The sequence below is a fragment of the Callospermophilus lateralis genome, chromosome 5, assembly GCF_048772815.1.
Source record: "Callospermophilus lateralis isolate mCalLat2 chromosome 5, mCalLat2.hap1, whole genome shotgun sequence".
NCBI lineage: Eukaryota > Metazoa > Chordata > Mammalia > Rodentia > Sciuridae > Callospermophilus > Callospermophilus lateralis.
The window spans coordinates 89039903-89061581 of record NC_135309.1 but is presented as its reverse complement, the minus strand read 5'-3'; the positions used below and the strand labels follow the sequence as shown (position 1 = coordinate 89061581).

The 21679-nt window shown below is 37.9% G+C and overlaps 1 protein-coding gene across 8 annotated transcripts in view; it reads left to right on the top strand.

Moving 5' to 3' along the window:
* Positions 1-21679, top strand: part of Cast (calpastatin) — a 113116-nt gene that overhangs the window by 32862 nt on the left and 58575 nt on the right. For 6 of the 8 annotated variants that reach the window (XM_076856990.2, XM_076856989.2, XM_076856991.2 and 3 more), the window contains exon 3: positions 9564-9635. In XM_076856990.2, coding sequence (XP_076713105.2) covers positions 9564-9635 — 72 coding nt within the window. Of the gene's footprint in view, positions 1-9563; positions 9636-15371; positions 15507-21679 lie in introns of those variants that run through there. The other 2 variants (XM_076856993.2, XM_076856992.2) reach the window with 1 other exon arrangement.

The window sequence follows — 21679 nt, the reverse complement described above, 5'->3', positions numbered from 1 at the left end:
ATTTATATAGTTGTTTTTCACCATTTTTCCTTTTTCCTTTTACAATTTTTTCAATAAATCAATGTTGTTCATTTCATTAGCATCTTACATCAACCTGATATGAATCTGTTTAACCTCAGTCCTTCCAGTAACTTAAGTCTACATTCAGAAGATAAATATTGATTTTATGTTTGAGGATATTCAAATAATGTGTTGCAGTTTCTGTAGACTATTCAACAAACAGGGTCCCCAAAAAATTTGAATAATTTTTGAGCATGCCAACTGCCAAGTTTAACCTTTGAAGTTTTCAACACTCAAATAGATGTTTACATTTTTGTGTACTTGTGTGATCAAAAATTGAGTCACATACAATATTCAATCTGTTGCTCACACATCACTGTGAGCTGGAGAGTCAGCAGCCTGCTCCCTTCTCAAGAACTTCCAGAGGATATTTGCTACTGTTTTGGTGGAAAGGTGGATTAGCTCCCTCATTCACTCATTTTTTAAAATTTGTTCTTTTTAGATATACATGACAGTAGAGTATGTTTTGACATGTTATACATACATGGAAAATAACTTACACTAATTAGGATCTTATTCTTGTAGTTGTACATGATGTGAAGTTTCACTGGTCATGTATTCATATGTGAACATAGAAAAATTGTTATTCAATTCATTCTACTGTCTTTCCTATTCCAATTCCCCCTCCCCTTCATTCTCCTTTGTCTTATCTAATGAACTTCTCTTTCTCCTTCCATGCCCTCCTTATTGTGTTAGAATCTACTTATCAGAGAGAACATTCAACCTTTAGGTTTTTGAAATTGGCTTATTTCACTTAGCATGATATTCTCCAGTTCCATCCATTTACCAGAAAATTCCATAATTCCAGTCTTCTTTATGTTTGAGTAGTATTCCATTTTATTTATAAATGGAATACTACTCAAACATAAAGAAGAATGGAATTATATATATGATTTTTACTCCTTTGGGTCTATACCAAGAATTGGGGTAACTGGGTCAAATGGTGGTTCCACTCCAAGTTTTCTGAGGAATCTGCATATTGCTTTCCATAGTGCTGTACCAGTTTGCGGTCCCACCAGCCATGCGGGAGTGTGCCTTTTCCCTTGAGTGCTTATTCGCTCATTTTCAGTGCACTTGAAAGTGGAGAAGAGAATCACTGGGTGGTAGGAAGCAGGGACTCAGACCAAGTTCCAAATCATGATCATGGCAGGGAAAGACAGTTTCTTAGCTAGGACAGGAAAAGATATTTATCCCCACAGGTGGATGGCTGATCACTGAATGTCTTTGGGGAATGGAAATCTGAAACACAGATTGCACCTTACCTCATACTCAACCCTCACTAGGGATTTGTTCAGCCTCTTAGATTGGTAGTTTTTGAACAATTTGGAAACTAAATACCACTTTTTTCTTCAAATATGTTTTTTCTTCTCATCTCTCACCTCTTCCTAGAGGCTGCAATTACACATGAACCAGCAACTTGAAGTTGTCCGTAAGATCACTGATGCATTGTTTAGTTTCCTTTACTTCCTTTTCTCTCTGTGTATCATTTTGGGTAATTTCCTTTGCTCTGTCTCCAAATTCTTTTCTTCTGCAATATCTAATAAGTTCTTAGTTCCACTCAGTGTATTTTTAATCTCAGACATTATTTTTTATTTATATGTTTTATTTATTTTTTATTTCTTGAAGTTTGGCTCAGATCTTTTTAAAAATTTTATCTTCCATATCTCTCCCTAACACATTTAAAAAAGCTTTATTGTTAAATAATTATGAATCCACAGGAAGTTGCAAATATAGCATGGAGAGGTCATTTGTACTCTTCACCCAGTCCATCATGGATTGCTCTTATGTGTCTATATAGCACAATGACCAGATTAGGAAACTGACAATATGTACGTCACACAATAGGTGTGGATAGCACATCTGAATTCGGGGAAAGAACACCCAAGGAGTAGAGGAGTACCTTCATCATGTATGTGTAGCCAGAACTACAGTCAAGACACTACTCCAGGACCAAAGAAGCAAGACTTTTTGAATATTTTATTTTCATATATATAGAACATGAAGAACATAAAGTTATATTTTTCTGCTTTTATTCATGTCTTATAATTTTTTATTAGCTTCAGAAAGATGGGAATTTTATATTGTTGGGTGTTTATTTGATGTTGTTGAAGTTTTTTTGACCTTTGCTCTGGGTCACGGTTAAATTTCTTAAAAACATTACGATCCTTTGGGGATTTGATTTTATGCTTTGATTGGCTAAGCCACATCACCCTGTAAAGGAAGACTGATTTGTATTCAGTACTGACATGACACCCTTCTGAAGACTCCACCCTAGTGATTCTGGCTGGTGAGGACACCTGCTCTCCCTGGCCCTAGGAAGCCATGGGGCTTGCTCTGCTACTCCTTGGGTGTTCTTTCCCCAAATTCAGGGTTTCTTCAGAAGCATGTGCAGCAGTTCTCCAGACTCCTGAAGCTCTCTGCACTCTGGTGCTCTCCCTGGTAACTGGAGCCTCCTCAGCCTATACAATTGCCAGCTCCACCTCCTCAACCCCCAGAAGGCTGCAGCTGCCCAAGTCCTTCCTGCCACCTGGACTCCAGGCACTTACAGGGTTCACTTATTAGGTTTGCTTCTTCCTCAAGGAACACTGTACCATGAAGGCCTCTTGTCCAAGGTCTGCAAATCACTATTATACTTTTTTTTCTTTTAGTTATTTAAAACAGAAATACTTCTCACTTCCAAATCTAAATTCCATTAAGAAACTTTATTAATGTAGGAAGGTAAAACATCTCTCTTGCTGAAAGGAGGATGTGGCTCAATTTACATACTTAAGTTCATTCATTTACTATGAAGGTGCCTAAACAGAGTTTTGGAGTTCAGTTGTTAAATTTTTCTCATTCATAAGCCTGAACACTGCCTTGCTTCTTTGTTCATATGTCAATGAGTTTAGCTATTCTCCAGGTATTCTGCTGATATTTAAATGTGCAATGAAACTGTTTGAAATCATCTGTGCAATATCCTGACCCACTGCTACCTTGTAGCACCTTGAAAAGCTCTTGAAACTCTCTCGATGCATGCTGAGGTCAGGCTTATTTCTGTAGGTTTTGTTGACCTTGGAGCCTCCCCCCAACACACATCTGTGTGACTACATAGGCACCTGTGGGACCCACCAGAGCATGTACCAGAGGAGCCTTCATCTTTGGTATCTGGTGCATGAATACCAGAACCTACAGTTCAGGCTCTGGCTGGCCACATTCATTAGAGAGGCTATTATGGTTTGGCTATAAGGCATCTCCCCAGAACTCCTGTCTAATGCAGGAATACTCAGAGGTGAAATGTGAGAAATGTAACTTACCAGTCCATCCCAGTTTGAACAGACTGACCGAATGATAACTGTAGGCATGTGGAGAGTGGCTGGAGGGGTTATTGGGGGTGTGCCCTGGAAGGGTTATTCTTGCCTGCTGCCCTTTCCCATTTCACTTTTTCTGCTTCCTGCCTGCCATGAATGGAGCTGTGCTTCTCCACCATGCTCTTCCACCATGCCTTACTTTGAGCTCAGAATAAAGGACTCAGTCAAGAATGAACCGAACCTCTGGAACCATGAACCAAAATAAACTGTTTCTCCTTTAAGTTGTTCTTGTAAGGTATTTGGGTCACAGTTATGCAAAGCTAACACAGAGGCCTTCCAGCATTAACCCTCTAACTGGTCCTGGGCTGTTCTTTGCTAGCATTTATTTAACACATGGTATTTTTGTATTTTTGTCCATAGCTAGTTGCATCACATTTATGATTTTATGTAATCCACAGGGCCAGGAATAGCACAGTTCCACTAGTCAGAATAGTTAGATAAAGTACTCCAGAGAGTGTTAGTTCAGTGTTGAAAAATGTTAGTCCTACTTGTGTAGTAAGAAAACACAAACTTTTTTTCTACTTTATTCTACTTTATTCTCACATCCAAAGCAGAACACTTCAGGTTGTCAAAATGTGTGGAGGTCCCTCCCACATAAGCAATTCATTTCTCAGCAAACACCAATGAGTGTCCACTGTTCACCTCAGTTTTGACACTGACCAGAGGTGGTGTAGATTACACAGGTTAAAAAGGGCTGCATCCCACAAGGCTGTGTGGACTTCAGATGCCAATCACAAATCCCAGGTTGTCTCATGACCCCTTCCTTGGGTTTGATAATTTGCTAAGAGTGCTCAGGGACTTCTAGGAAACACATTAAATCATTTATTAAATAATGAAGGTCACAATAAGAGACAGAAGAAGAGGTACATAGGACAAGGTGTTGACAGGTCCTGGGCCAAGAGGCTTCTGTCCTTGTGGAGTTTAAATATACAATGCTTCTGGCACACAGATGTGTGCTCCAACCTAAAAGCTTCCCAAACACTGAATTTTTGGGATTTTTCAGAGGCTTCATCTTATAAGCATAATCAGTTATTAATTTATTTCCAATCCCTCTCCCTCCTCTAGAGAATGGTGGGTGGGAATAAAAGTCCATGCCTCTAAAAGCTTCTGGTGACCAGCCCCCATCCAGAAGCCCACCAAGAGTCACCTCACTAGAACAAAAGACACTCTATCAACCAGGAAATTCCACAGGATTTAGGACCTCTGTCAGAAACCAGGACCAAACACCAAATACCAGAACCAAAGATCTTCCTTGTCTCTTTATGGTCCAGGAAGTTACAAGGTTTTTTAGGAGCTCTGTGCCAGGAACCAAGGGCACAAGATTAATATTTATTTATTAGTATACCACAATATCACTATTCTAAAGGCTGCTCTGGCACAACCTAACCCAGTTTAAAAGCAAATTTCAAAAGTAATCAAACTATTTCCAAGTAACTTAACTATGTCCCACTGTTAGAATAATGGGCTAGTCCTAAGCTGGGGAAATCACATTTTTTTCCATCCAGTAAAAAACAAAACAAAAAAAAGTTATTTCTTCGGGTAATATAAGTAATACATGCTAAAAGAAGGTTTTCAACATCCTCTAAAACCTCTCATGAGTTAAAACTAGGCCACTGAGGTTGTTCTGGGAGGTCAGTCTATTCTATTGCTACCTATTTAAGAATTCTGGATCTCTCTCTCTCTCTCTCTCTCTCTCTCTCTCTCTCTCTCTTTTTACTGGAAATTGAACTCAGGGGCACTTGGCCACTGAATCACATCCCCAGATGTATTTTGTATTTTATTTAGAGACAGGGTCTCACTGAGTTGCTTAGCACCTTGCTGTTGCTGAGGCTGGCTTTGAACTCATGATCCTCCTGCCTCAGCCTCGGGAGCCACTGGGATTACAGGTGTGTGCCACACCACACCTGGCTTGGAGCTCTCTCTTTAAAGCAGGGATTTCTAACCTGTGGGCACGGACCTCAGGACACATCTCATTTAATGCTCAAAATCACCCTTGAGATAAAAGTAGAGTCATTCTTATTATTCAGATAAGGAAATTGGTGTTTAGAAATGTTTCTAAACTTCACCATAATCTCATAACTCGCATTTGTTTGGCCGGGATTCTTAAGATATACATGAAAAGTATAAGGTCATTATCCTAGAGAGTGTGGTACCTTTCCATGCATAGTCACCAAGTCTCAGGGTAATAGGAGGCTTCACTTATGGACCTTTGCTGAGATTTCATGTAGCTCTGCCTGGTTCTTGAATCTTTTTTTTTTTTTTTAAGAGAAAGAGAGAAATTTTATATATATTTTAGTTTTTGGTGGACACAACATCTTTTATTTTTATGTGGTGTTGAGGATCAAACCTAGCACCCTGCGCATGCCAAGCGAGTGCGCTACTACTTGAGCCACATCCCCAGTCCCTGGTTCCTGAATCTTCATTGTTATTTTGAAAACAGATTTTAAGACTTTAATCTGAGTTACTCAGTAAAAAACTTTTATAATAACTAAAATAGACATACAAAAAGTTATACAATTAATTCTTTTCATGCCTTCCTGCAACCCAAGATCCAAATCATCTATGTGTACATTCTCTAGTGAGCTTCTTGGCACAGCAGAAAGTGTCTGTTTTGCTGACCTCTTAGTTGATAGACTGATTTGGAGATGAGGCAGCTGCTTCCAGTAGTGTGGATTCCTAGTTCATGGAAATAGGACCTGTGTATATCAATAGTCTGCTATTGAGCAGGAGGATTCCTGCAAATGGACCAGACTTGGTGCCTTAGAGTTTGGATCCAATAGAGGAAAATAGGGCATGGAAGAAGACACTGCTGTTCCTGTCAATCCTTAGTACCTGTGACATGCTGAACCGCAAGGAGGAAATGACTCAGCCAGGCCTGAGAATGGAAATAAGAGACAAGAGGCAGGATGTTCCTAGCAACTTACTTTCTGCAAAACTCAACAAAGAGATGCACATAAATATTAGAAAGAATGTGATTGGTTAGCAAAGGAAAATCTGCTGGAATGCTTTTAGCCTATGGAAATTAAGTAAAATAATCCAAAATTTAAATGTATCATAGGATTAGTATTCTCACTTAACATCTTAACCTTTTATTATAGGGAATAGAACATACCTATGGTTAGGACGAATATGGGATGAACTTGTTTTGAGAGTTTGTACTTACTGTGGGTAGATGAATTCCATTCTGCACTGGCTTTTTCCTGTTCCTCTAATGTATCAATCCCATTCTTAGCTCAGGGCCTTTGGACATGCTCCTCTGTCCAACTAGATAGATACCTCTTCTCTCCTGGCTCAGCTTTATGGGATTGATTTCTTCATGACAGTCAGGACTCAAGCAAATGCCATTTCATGCATCCTGTCTGAAGCAACACTCAGCCAGTCACTGTCTCATTCCACTGTTTTATAGTCTGTTCAGCAGTCATTGTGCTCTGATAACATCTTGTATTTTGTTCATCTATTTAGAGACTGGGACCTCCTACTGGAATATAAGTGCTGTGAGAGAAGAGCTTTCTCTGTTTAATTGGCTATTTTATTTCTACTGCCTAGAATAGGGCCTGGCTCATAGTGAATAAACAAATGAATGAATACATGAAGTCACACACAATTCAAAAAAGGAAACCAGATCTTATACATCAGCTGAAACAATTTGTAACTAAAGTTTGGTTCCTAACCTGAAAATAAGGTTAGACTGTGTGTGTATATATGTATAAATACACATTCTCTCTCTCTCTCTCTCTCTCTCTCTCTCTCTCTCGCTCTCTCTCTCTCTGTCTCTCTCTCTCTCTCTCTCTCTCTCTCACACACACACACACACACACATATCTAAGCTTTTATATTAAGGTTTATGTTTTGTTTTGTTTTGTTTTGGTACCAGGGGTTGAACTCAGGGGCATTCAACCACTGAGCCACATCGCCAGCCCTATTTTGTATTTTATTTAGAGACAGGATCTCACTGAGTTGCTTAGTACCTCACTGTTGCTGAGGCTGGCTTCAAACTCAGGATCCTCCTGCCTCAGCCTCCCAAGCCACTGGGATTACAGGTGTGCACCACTGTGCCTGGCTTTTACATTACATTTTAAATGACATTTACAAAGGGCTTAGTAAATGTTAGGAAAAAATTAATGAAAGATCATATTTATAAATTCTACTCTTGTTCCAGATGAACTATATTGGTTGTCTATAGACTATACACTGAATCCATTTGTACATTGTAGTTGTCAAGAGGTTTTTTAGTATACTTAGTAAGTTCAAAATCCTTGCAAAATGGATGAAATTCAGGCTATGTCCTCCTTTCATCACTTCTCGGATCACACCCATGTTACTAGCTTTTTAGCAGCTCTATCGTATTTATCTATGGTTTTCTTTCCCTTTGGTTGATGGAAATACATGTGTGCTTGAGAGAAACCATTTATTTATTCTAAAAATAATGTCCAAGGGTCTGCAATTCCTGCAGGTTTCTCTGAGGCCTCTAGATTCCATTTTATAAAAACATGTCTAACCCTGGTGATCTTCCTGAACACTTGGAGAATAGTCAACCAGTGGACACAGAGAGATTACACAGGGAGCACAGAAAGATAAGTTTTGATTTTTACACTTGCATAGGTAGTATTTTCCCTTTAGGAGAATAAGACTTCAAACCAAACTTCCATATCTGATAATTTAAAAAAAAAGCAACAAAAATTTGACTAAGCCTTTCATCAAATATCAAAGAATTAAACCAAATTATTTTTAGTTATATATATATATAAATTTTTGCAGCACAGTTAAAGGCCAATTTTATACATCAGCTAATTAATGCTTTGCTATCTCTTGTATATTTGATGCTTATCATGCATTATTCACATATTATAGATCTTGAAGTATAATCTCACAGTTTTATATTATAAAGCTTTAGAATTTTTATGTTTGATTCTTTGGGATATAGATATTCAAAACTAGGAGATACAGGATATGAGGGCCTTATTGAGAAAGCAGCTGTATTTTATGTTTTCTTTTTTGCTCACTTGTTTTCCTTTTCTCAGTAAAAATATTCATATAAGAAAATACCAAAAATGCCCAAGAAGGAATTTTTAAAAAATCTTTTTCAACCCTACCATTAGAAAATGAGCCCAAATGAACTTCAAAATGATATTATACATAATATTTTATAATGACTTTATTTATATAAAATAAGAATAATGTACTTTCATTTAATGAGATTTCTTTTAAGAAATGATTTTTAATAACCACAGATATTTCATCCTATAGCTATATCATGGCCTAACCCCCTACTGGAGTAGTATAACGTCGGTAAGGGAAAGGGTCTGAAGCAGACATCCTTTTATTTGTTGTGGCCATGGTCAAGTTACTTATCCATTCCATTCCTCATTCTTCTCACTTTAAAATGATAGTAACAATAGTAATAGTTTTATGTCAGTTAATGTAAAGATTTTAATAGGTATTGCAGATAGTACTTAAAACACAGCTTTCAGAAGCTCTAATAATAAATATAATAATAATTATATCTAGTAAAAATAGAATTATAATGACTATTATTAAAGCATTTTTATCTAGGCATTGTTTATTATTAAAGCATTGTTATCTATAATTCTATTATTCTAATTTATAATTCTATTATTCTAATTTATAATTCTGTTATTTGACCTAGCACATCATAAATTCTCAGATATTCATTATTATTGCTTATATTATTTTTGCCTTTTTCATGTTACAGTATTGTGATGAATATCTTTGAATAAAAGTCATTTGCTCTTTTTTTAATCACTTCCTTAAGGTAGATTTTTACAAGTAGAATCATATTTTAAGATATTGCTAAATCATCCCCCATAGAGGCTTACTATTGCACATAGAACTGCAAGAGGGGCAACTGCTGCACAGTGAATGATGTTTCTGGAAGGAAATGACAACTGCCCATGAGACAGTTTTTGCAGTTCTTCAGAATCTTTGAACATTGAACAACTGGGATGTATGCAACTTACTCTTCCCTTTTCATTATTTATATACTCTTAAGGCAAAGTTATGAAAAATTAAAATCTTGTTTACCTTGAGTATGTCTGGTTTTGTTTGAGAAGGTATTTTATTAATAGGAAAGTTAGCACTTGACTACATTGTTAAGGTGTTTTCCCCCATTGAAACTAATGTTTTCTCTTTTTCAAGGAAAAAGCAGCAAACCTTGGGAGCAGTCAGCCCTCTAGAAGCCATGCTGGTGGGAAAACCCTGGCCACAAAGGTCAGTCAATTCCTGAACATGGGAAGACCCCTATTCTATCCTACTCTACAGGGGTATCCCCAGTGGGTGGGGCCTGTAAAAGAGGCAAACAGTGCCCATTTATTACTGACATTTTTCAAACAAAGTTTCATTTCTCTGTTGGAGACAAGAATGTAATTTCTCTGTTGAGGGTGTGGGAAGGGATAGGACTCTTGCTGTGTGGCACAGGATGATTGAGAACTTGTGGGTTCAAGCCATCCTGGTTTAGACTCCCAAGTAGTTGGGACTGCAGGCATGTACCACTGTGTCCGTCTATGTAATTTCTTCACAATGATTAGAGGTTTAAAATTTAGTGAAACCATTGGTTATAATTGTTCCTGACATATAATAATAAGCATTTAATAGATATCATCATAAATATCTACTGATACTTTTATGTATAGTGCAAGTAGACATAATTGGCCTTTTCCTTCTTCAGAAAATAAAATCCCCGTCATGAGCATGAACCACACTAGGATCTCTGCTAAAGCTCTATATAATTCTTATGTAATCCTTTCACCGCCTTAGTATTGTCATACCCTTGTAACTAAGGAAACCAGGGCTGAAAGAGGCTAAATAAACTCAACAGGGTCACAAAACAAATAAAATTAGATTTCAAGCCTGGGTTTCCTGTTCATACAAGGTCCTTAGCATAGCCAGACCCCATAAGCTCTGGCTGAGCTTTTTATTTGTATATAAAATTTCAAAACTTTGCAGCTTATTTTTAAAAATCATTGATACATACTTTTCAAGATAAAGAACTATAATTTTATCTAGTCATTTTTAATGAAATGATTATGTTCGGTCTTCCAGGGTATCCAAGTTTATCTAAAACCTTAGTATATTTCGGGATTATCTATACAACTATTTCAAATAGCATTTTTTCCTGTAAGACTGGAAGTTTGTGAGCTTTTTCACTAATGTCATTTGTTTGATAAAGAGTTAATATTTTAGTATCTCCCAGAAGTGAGAAGAGGCTGCATCCTCTAAACCTGGGCTGAGCATAGTAACACCACCCTAATTTGAGGTATTGAGTGTGTTTTATAGACCTTTTCAATTCTCCCTACCAGCAAGAAAAAGAATAAAAATCATTGAAAGATTATGAATTTTAAATACAGGGGGTAAATTAATGTTTGGGACCAACATAAATCCCTATTCAGGTCTGCTGTCTTTTGCCATTCTGTTATTGCTATTGGCGACCCTAGAGCATTAATGATCATTAAGTGAGAGATTGTCCATTCATCCAAACAAATCTGAGTTTGAATTTCCTCTTCGCCATTTATTTATTAAGTGTCACTGAGCCCTAGTTTCCTCATCAGAATGGCATGAAGACTTCTCTTGTCACAGTTGTTGTGAAACTGAAATGAAATGAAATATATAAAATACTGTGTCCTGGGCCTGACATTTAATAGGTGCTGGGAAAATATGTCTCTGATGTGATTCTTCTTATCCTCATTTTCTGTTGTTTGGAGGTCTCCAACTAGAAAAGATTTTCCAAACATGTCTGATCTTTTATGGTGTTAGGATTAATATTTACCTTATCACTCAATTACATCTCTAAAAATGAAAAAGCTCATTAGCAAAACCCACATGCAATGATATTTGGTGAAATCATTTGTAAATGGTTTCCAGGATTGTTATTACCTAAACTTTGGGAGGGTTGGTATGTCGTGGGAAAACAAACTTAGTTTTTCCTTGAACAGTCTTAGGAGTTGAAAGGCATAAGAATCAGATCCTTTTCTACCACTTTCTTTCTACCAGGAAATTCTCTTCCAATCTTCGAGGGGTAGGATGATAGTAAAAAATATGGCTCACCCCTTCAGACTTATTCTGTCTTAAGAAGGTGAGGAAGGCGGCATAGCTAGCCATATATTTGTTGTTTTAGTATTTAAAAGCGAACTTGAAGTTCTTTCCTTGACTTCTTTCCCACCCCTGTTCTTGTCACTCAGTGTTGCTCTTTCTCACTGTTTTTCTAACTCACTTTCCTTCTTCACGGGTTTCCTGAATGGTAGGTTTCTTAGGGTTTGTAATTCTTCCCACCCACTTTTCTCATGTTCTTAACACTCAGAGTTGTAGAAGAAAACTACAGATGCTTGCCTATTTTTCTTTTGATGTCAGATTGGAAAGACTCTATCAATATCTCTTTAAAAATTGTCATTCCTAGCCCTCACTAAAAAAATCAGGGGATATTGGCATGTGTGATAACTTGAAGCCTTTTATTATACAATTGCCATAACACATACCCAGGCAAAGTAGCATTCTCCTAAAACATTCAGAAATGTCATAAGCAAATGGTAGATACAATTGACAATTAGCATTAGTATTGTTTTTCATCATTCTAGACACATTTAACCTGAAAAATAAAATAAGTGCTGATTTTATAATTATTGAGAAAACTTTCATATTTGTCTTTAAAAATACCTATTTTGAAGCTTATGTGCAAGCTGTGTGTTTTAGAATTATTTCTGCATATTGCCAAATTGTTAAATGAGAAGTCTTACAAAATAAGTACTTATGTCCATAATAATACCCTTTTTCCTATGCAGTTCTAGACTTAGGAAATCCAAAGTTCTTGAGTGGTATAGACAACAGAATTATTATTGTAAAATGTTGAGTGCTTAAATTTCTTTTTTTTTCTTTTTGGTAAATAAGGAAAGAATGCTAATGAGGCTTCAGAAATTATCTAAGCTTTTATTAAGTCAACATGAAAATAATTGTGATCAATCATTAGTCATACAATTTCATTGCTGGAAAATTTTTCAGGCAACTTCTATTTTGACAATCAATATAGATTCTTCTGAAACCAAGATTGCATAAGGAACGTCTACATAGACTGTACGGTTTATGTGTATTAGTTAAAGTTGTTTGTTCCAGTTAGAATCAACTAGAGTTTTAAGAATCAGAGTTTAAGACAAAAAAAAAAAAAAAAAAAATTCCCAAGGGATAGTGAGTAGTTCATAGGGAAATCTAGGAAAGTCCAACAGAAGGAATCACTGTTCTTCACAGTCAGAAGCAAGGCCCAGCCATGCCACTGGGTTTCTCCTGCTCAACTCTGATGCCACCATAGCTCAGCACCTAACACCTTCAGAACCAGATGCCAGAAGCTCCGCCAGTACCAGTCCTGATGACAAAAGCCTTGTCATAACATTTCTGGTGGAAATTCTCTTCACCTTGCTCACCTCAGACTTCTATGGCTCATACATCTGATTGGCCAACATTAAGTCACATGTCTTCATCCTGCTATAGGGAAATCAGGGGGTTATGAATTTTCTGGATTCTACTCAGGAAAGAAGCATATTGTCAACATGTGGTGAAGATTTTCAAATGTGTGGTCAGCTACCAAATGACAGACATCCACTGCAGAAAGGAAAATACGAGAAATAACTAATTGAAGAAGAAAATCGCCAGTGACACCTTGTTCAGCAATACTAGGCATTTAAACAGAAGAAGGTACCAACAACTTTTCTCCCAGCCTAGAGAGGAAAAGTTCTACAAAAGAATGAGCAGAGCTTGGGGAAACACTTCTGTGATTTGGGTCCTCTTCTGCTATAAATAGCTCTGTTAACTTTGGCAACACAAGTGTCCTCTCAGGGTCTTTTCTCATCCGTAATATATATGAGTTAGGGCTTGGAAAGTCACTGTCACTCAGTGTCATAATCACCCCCACAGTGTCCTTAAACCATGTGTAGTTTGTGAGGTGACTCCATGTGTTAGGAAAACATTTTATTTTAATAATATTTCATATACTTTAACGTGCTATAAAAAAGCAAGTAGCACATCAAACTTCCATTGATATTTTTGCTTATGATAAGACAAAATTAAAGAATAAAAAGAGTAAATCTATTTTTTAAATTATCTAAACTTATTATAATTATGAAAGATTTTAAATGTTGCATAAGTACAAATACTCCAAGTTTGGGAAATAAGATTCAATCAATAATTCTCATGTTAATGTATATATTGAATAAGTAGGGTTTTTATTAAAATGAAGATCCTAGTTCAGGAAGTCTGGGTGATGCTGAGATCCTATTTTTCTAACAAGCTCCCAGTTAACGCTAGTGCTGCTGACTTGGCAGCCACACCACAAGCAGCAAGGAGGCTGAGTTGCTAAATGTGGGAGTTTAGGCTCCCTGTATCTGAGATTACCTAAGTATCAATTGAACCATCTGGTTAAAATGTAGTCTCAAGTCCTGAGCCAAGAATTTCTGATCCTCCAGGGTGGATCAAGGCCCAGGGTTTTATATATGTAATAGGCGTCCCCAGGTGTTTCAGCTACAGGTGATCTGAAAACCACGTTAGGAGAAAGGATAACCGTTAGGGACCATGAAAGCCATAGTTCCTCAGGGAACCGTTAACATTCCCCTCCAACTCCAAGGAAGGAAGCCCTTTTCCATCTGGTCTGCCAACATAAGAATCTGGAAAATTCATTTCATAACCATGTGATTACTCATGTGGACTCTTTAAGTGTATAGAAATACCTTCACTGAGGAAGATACAGCTGCCTAACTCTGGGGCCTGTGGGTCCAGGGCTTGTCCCTGTTGAGGACAAGTCATCCTGTACTGTTTTTGTCACAGGAGAAATAAATATCAATGGAAACTAGATGAGCTGAAGTTTTGTGAAAAGAAAAGATCATGCTAATGATCAACAAAAAAGAAACTTTAAAGCTATATTTTTATCAAGAATTATAGCAGGGTCTTCTCGGGCAATTATAAGAAGGCCTCTTATTCATCTGCTTTATTTGACAGAGGTAGAAGAATGATAAAAATAAACAAGATGGCTGTGAGGAATGCATAGAAGGGGAAGTCAGGGGGACCCACTGACCACTTGGTGGAGTGGTGGCAGGCTGTGTGGAGCAGTGCTCTACTTTTTTTTTTTTTTTTTTTTTAAATCCAGCTGGCTGCCAACTCTGTTTTGGCTGAAGGCAGCACTGACTCATTGCTCAGCTGTCACTAGCTAGGCCTGAGCTCTTTGTTCCTCAAACACTGGCCACCACCACCTCCCCACTTTCTCTCCAAACTCGGGGTCTGGAGACTTTATCATGATTGTGTATAGTTCTGGGCAAAGTTGGGATCGCAAATTTCTTTAAAATTTAATAACTCTTCTTTATCTCCACCATTCATTCTATATTTATTGGTTGTCTTTCTTCTATAAGAAAGAATGTTTCCTTTCCCCCTATTTACTTATTTATACATTCACTTACGTGTAGCAGGATAGATTTGTGAGTTCACATTTTATTCAGTGGCTTCAAAGCCATTCTTATTGATTTTGATGTATCATAAAAATGTACAACTCAATAATTCAGCAGGATTCCGATTCTTTTAAACTGCTCTTTTAAAAAATCCATTACACAATTTTAAATGGGTTTGGGAACCCTTGGTTTTAGTGATTATTTACTGTATAGTTTCAAAGGAGACATGGGAGGAGCATATATAGGAAGAGTCACTTACCCAGCATTGCTCCGTATTTTGTTTTACCAAGGGTGACACCCAGGGAACGGCAGGCCTGTCATCAGCCCGCGCTGTACAGTACACAGGGCATGTGGCCTACATCACAAACTACGCGGTTAGAGTCGGCCAGCCCCCGGGATGCCAGGCTCCTGACGAGTGAGTCGGGCAGGGGAGCCGAGACCTCCCTCCCGAGACTCGAGACTGGTCAGGAGCTGCCGCCGGGGCGTGGCCGCTCGGGAAGGGCAGGGAACAATCCTGCGTTGCCATCCCGGGACCCGCCCCGCCGCGTCACACTGCTGGCTGGGCTGCGGCTGCGAAGTGAAACCGCGGGGGCCGAGCCCAACAGGAATGCAAACATCCCGAAAACCCAGCTGAGGTCTCCTGGGCCCGCGAGCCGCACGCAGAGTGAGTACTGATTTCAGCCCTTTTGCGGCTCCACCGCAGCATCAGCTTCAGTTGAGCAGACCATGCCACTGGCCCTGTCCTTGCGCCCGGGCCCTGCCGGTCCTGGGCCTGGACCCTCCAGCTACTCCCCTGATTGGGACGTGCGCCCTTACTGTTATCTTGACTCCCAAGATACATTTCTTTCCAGACAGGTTCTAAGTTCCATAGTGTTTCTGGAAGACCCTTCCTCCGTGTCCAGAATGTTGTACTGACCCTTCAGCTGGGAATGTATCTGGTGACTAAAATACAAGGGATTTGTGTGACTTGGGCCAAATGATGAAAGAAGAACAGCAGGCGCTGTGTTGATCTGGTGTGATACTGTGGTCTCTAGGGTTTAGACCCCCTCCTCAGCCAGCACCCCTCCCCTCCCCGCCCCGCCCCGGAGATGACCTCTGATTTAGAGAATGAGCTCACTCTGTGTGACCTTTCTGAATACCTGACCCATGCTGGGTGTGGTGTGGCAAGTGTTGTAACACGTTTCCATTCTATTTCCTTGAGCACTATCTGAGACTATACTGTAGGTTACCTTCACTGGTAGATGCTTTGTGTATCTTTCAATAATACAAAGTGTTTTCACTGAAGTTTAAAGATTTAATCTGTTCCATAGTGTTAGGACCCTTGCATCCTCCAGTTATTAACTAGCAAGAGGTAAATTCGATATTCCCATTTTACAGCTTGAGAAAATGAGGCAAAGAGGCTTTTTGCAGCTTCCTTAAGGGGTGGGACCTTAGAGCCTATGTCTAGTCTTCAAGATTCAGAGTGACAGGAATTCTTAGGCAGTAGTGGGGAAAAGTTCCAGCTGTTTGAGATGTTTTCTAGAGGAAAAACCTCTGCATTGCAGAGAAGCTCAACAAGCAGTGACATGTACTGTTTGAAAGGGGGAAGTTTATTTTCTAGTGAATAGCTATAGAGAGCCTCTTCTGATGTTTTGCTTGTAGGCATGAATCCAATTTGCACACCATGTATTCAGTATCTGAAAGGAATATTGAGTTGCTGGGAATGTGGTAAGGTGTGCTACTTGGGCTCAAGGAGGCACAGAGGATTAAAATGAAGCAAAATCATGCTGAACTGCAAAAGGCCACCTCTACAGATGGATGGAGTTCAGCATCCAATAGCAATGAAGCTGAAGGGGGAACCCAGTGTGTGTAGCAAGGACTTTTGGTGTGCTAGGCAAACTGTCAGATAGTGATTATGAAGTGACACATTTAAGTATCAATGTGTGTGGTGTTCTTCAGTCTGGTAGAATTGGCTGAGCATAATGCCTCTCTTACAATTAAAGTTTAACAGGAATCCCACATCATATACAACCACAAGAATGGGAAGTTATACTCCATGCATGTATAATATGTCAAAATACATTCTACTGTAATGAATAACTAAAAAAAAAAAATTTTAAGAAGTTTAACAGGTATCACTAAAATAATAATTTGGAAGAATGAAAACAAAAAGAAAAGAAAGTTATCTTGAAAACAAGTAATTTATTTGGACTAATGTCTTCAAACTGGCCAAGTACTTATGCCTCTATTGTTGGGCTATATTAAAAATTATATCTTGAAGTCCTCACAACTTCTTAGGTGGAATTATTTACTTTTTCTCAAAATACGAACTACTTAATTAGTGTTATTTAAACAAAACATTCACAGTCAATGTTCTTTTGTGTACATATATATCTTTGTATCTTCTCTCTCATTATAGCTTACAATTCCCTCAGTTGGGTAATCATATAAAACAAATCTATATATATATATATATATATATATATATATATAATATATATATATATTTTTTATTTCTTTTTCAGTTGTTGATGGACCTTTATTTTATTTATTTCTATGTGGTGCTGAGAATCAAACCCAGTGCCTCACGCATGTGAGGCAAGCACATTAACACTGAGCCACAACCCCAGCCCAACAGATATATATTTTAATACTAATATATTTAACCCCAGAAGAGGAATAGATTTTATCCTATTTTTTGATACTTTGAATTAATAATTTCAATATTGGAAAAGTAAAATAAACCTTCTCAAACATTTTGCATTTTATTTTTTCCTCCGTGAATAGCTCTATGTTAAAAGGTCAGCTACCCTGGGTTCTTCAGCAGGCATACTCATGGCATTTGGGGTGACAATTCTGAATTGTCCTTTTATTTCCAATTTTTAAGCCACTTCATAATATCTCCTTAGACTTGATGGCTTCTGAGCAATCTTACTCATTTGAACTTTGGAGATTTGGGTGAAAACTATGTGCAATCATACTAGTAGAAAAGTGACATTGTTTGGTGCATGCCCTAGCGTATTCTGTTGTTTACACTGAGCAATAATTAACCATTACAAAGTGACTGTAATTGGTTCTAGTGAAAAATAGATAAGCATCATCTGTATTATAACAGAGTATTAATAGTAATAGCCACACTAACTGAAATATACTGTATTCTGGCATATGTTGAACACTTGACATACTGTGATGATAATATACTTATAAAATAGATACTCTTTTTTGCCCATTTTATAGATTAAGAAAATGACACTGCACCATTTCTCAGGATATCTTTAATAGCTCTCCATAAAATACTTTTCAAAAAATGAGATTTAGTGAGTGAAGTTATCACATACTAAAGTCTCATTTGACTACAATAACAAAATTTTTAAGGATGTAAGCTTTTTAAATTTTTTTTAGTTGTAGTTGGACAAAATACCTTTATTTTATTTATTTATTTTTATGTGGTGCTGAGGATCGAATCCAGTGCCTTGCAAGTGCTAGGCAAGCACTCTACCACTGAGTCACAACCCTAGCCCCAGAATGCAAGCTTTTTGCTATACCAAAAACCTCCTGAAGACAGAGTCTCCCATCTTTAATCCCCCACAGCATCTATCATGATGACTTCTACATACCAATTTCTCAATAAATATGTTTGGATTGCAAAAAAATAGATTAATTTTATCTTAATATGAATAGAGCCCTGAGATGTTGTTGCATTGAAATAGAGATTTATCCTGGGTAGATACAAATGTAAAATAATATTCATTTTTATTCTCTAGGATTTACAAGTAGAGTTTTTGAAACTTAATATCTGTTTGTCTTTTGGCTAAAGATCGAAGAGTGAGTAAATTTTTAGAAGATGAGTAAGGAACCACTTTTGCTTTCTTTTTTCCTTGAGTTTCTACAGTGGGCAATACATGAAGCTAGGCAAACAGAGGTATGGTCATATGGCAGCTATAAAGAGACAATGTGAGAAAGGCTAAGTAGCATTTCTGTGAAGATCCTATAAGTAAAAGGAAAGGTTGAGGGAGGGAGCTAAAGGTAAAGCTTGGAGAGGGACTCTCTTTCTGGGAATAAACACTAGGAATTTGAGTTATTAAATGAGATCAGCAACTAGGAGTCCAGTCCAAAGCAGAAATGACAACAGTTAAAGATTCTAAGGACTGAGACGTTGTTCAAGTTGTGCACTATTGGTGGAAGGCAGAACTGCTACGTCTGATATGCATTCAATTTCCTAAGCATGGGCTTGCCTGTCCATCCTCCCATACTTTCCCCTTATAAGTTAAGACACTCCAGTTTCCCCCTACATAATTATACATCGGCTATTTTGTGAGATTGTTCTAATTGTAGAATCCTCTGATGAGATGTTCTTGACAACCTTCCCTTGTAAATGGACTAGATTTCCATCTGGCATCAGGTATCCCAAAGATTTCTGTTTTGTCCCGGGGCTCTGGAGACCTCATAGCAGCCCTACAAACAAGCTTTTAGAGTTACACATTCCTGCTGTTCATCTTCCTCTTTCTTTCTTCACCACCCACACCAAGATACAAAAAAGGATAGACAAGTTCACCAACAGTCAGAACAACCTGCCTGGAATTCCATCCCTCTCTTATCAGATGACACATTTATGTCAGTCTAGTTTCTGATTCCATATTTGGCTGCTGCTATTGGATCCATATCTAGCTAGATAGGGAGACTTTCATTCTTCATTTTACTCATCTTTTATCATTTTCATGGTTCCTCACATAGGAATGGTTGGTGTATATTGGTTGCAAAGTCGCTTGGTTGGTTGGTGGCCATTGTTTATTTTCCTACAGATCCCTTTGCAAGGATCTTTGAAAACAACAATAACAACATCGACGTGAATCTTACCAATACGACTTGCTGATGGATTACTGAAGAATGACAGATGTAATTGTTATCTAAGCAAGCCTCCTTAACTATAGGGAACTGTTTTTTAGCAGCTGGGACCTCTTAGAAAAGAGAAAATTCTTGGTTCAGAAAGTGCAGGCCAGTAGGGTGATTCTGGAATATCACCCCTTTCCCATGGTCCTGGTGCTCTCCCCATGTTGTCCTGGGGATGGCCTACAATTTATTAGACTTCTCTAAGACAGTATTTTAGGATGTGTGGCCTAAAGAGTATGTGCAACAAATTCAGCTGGGGATACTTGACTAAAAAATAGAGATTCTTCAAATCCTACCTCAGATGCACACAATCAGAGTTACTGAGGGATCTCAGCTTGATAAACTCTGTAGATAAATCTTTACACCTGTTTGATGACCACTGCTCTAAAAAAGTGAATTGGACTATAAAGAACCAGTCTGTAAAGTCGCCTTGTGGCTTTAGTGTGCAATGAAATCTTCATAAGAATTCTAATCATCCACAGGGTCTCAGACTTCTGAATCACACTGAAGGTCTCCTGTAAACTGAATTGAATTAATGTTCATTTCTCAAGTTTGGAATCCAAGGAAAAATCTGGACTGATCCCATTTTGTTCAAAGTTGAAGAGATTAAGACTCCCTTAGTATTCAAGAATACTCCTAAACTTCATAATGGACTGAGTTCATCCATACAAGTGACTTAAGGCCTAGATCAGACCCTGAGGCCTCCAGAGTTGCCCAGAATAGGGTTATTAGGGAAGTGTGAGAGAATATCTGGTCCTGTACAGAAACCAGAAGCTCAGCTTTCTGGGCACAATGTTTCTTCACTGTCTACACTAAGAAGGTGATCAGGGAAAGTAGCAGAATGAAATTATTCGTACATTTTTTAGTTATATTTACTTTTTCTATGTTCTCTTGATCATGAAAATAGGAAATTGTGTTTCTATCCAACAGAGCAAATAAAATCCTTTTATACAACTTGATTACTGTGGAAAGTAATCATCAAAGGCCCTTATAGTATTCCTATGCTAACAGTGTTTGAAAGAGTGCCTCACATGCCTAGAAGTGCATTTTTCAAATAATATTCTATTTATAAAGATGCATAATATTCAGAGGTCTGGGTCTGCAGCAAAGACCCAGTGGTCAGAATTTTTCTCCTCCAGCTTTCTTTATTTCTTTTTGTAATTTTAATCTATTTTTCTGTGTTCTATTATATCTTCCAGTGTCGTAAATCTCTACTCAGGTAATTGTAGTTTATACTTTCATCTATTTGTGATTTGGGTGTTTTATTCCTTATTTTGTCTCTAAATTTCAAAACCTATTTAAGGTCTCCTTCGGATTTTTCTATTATCTTTAGGCCCTTAAAAGCAATTTCTTCCATGCTTGTGACTGCCGGTTCTTCCATATGGTGGTTTACTTGCTGAAGAAGTTTGAAACAGGTGGCTTGAAACTCACATTCAGTGAATACTGTTTTTGTGAAAGTCCCTTTTCTTCTATGTTATTAGAACTGTCTCTACCTGGCATTTTTGGTTGGTTGGTTTTGTTTCTATATGGGGGATTCAACAACCCAAGGGTGCTAAATGCTAAACCACAGTGCTATATCCATAGTCCTGTTTATTTTTTATTTTGAGACCCGGTCTCACTAAGTTGCTTGGAGCCTCCCCAAATTGCTGAAACTGGCCTTGAACTTGCAATCCTCCTCCCTCAGCTTCTGAAGTTGCTAGCTCTACCAGGTAATTCTAAATAAATCTCTACCTAGGATGGTTCAGATTTCATCAGAGTGTATACCTTGGCTTGAAGCTTCCATTCCAAGATGATAGTGAATTTGGATTCTGAATACCCAGTGGCACAGGTTTGGAATTCCTCTTTCTTAAAGTGTGTTTTAAACTCATTTTCCAGTCAGAAAGAAAACTCTCTTACTGTTACCCTGGGCTGGTGGGCAGGTTTCAGGCTTATGATCAGTCCTTGGTAGCTTCTGGTTTTTTGTGGATA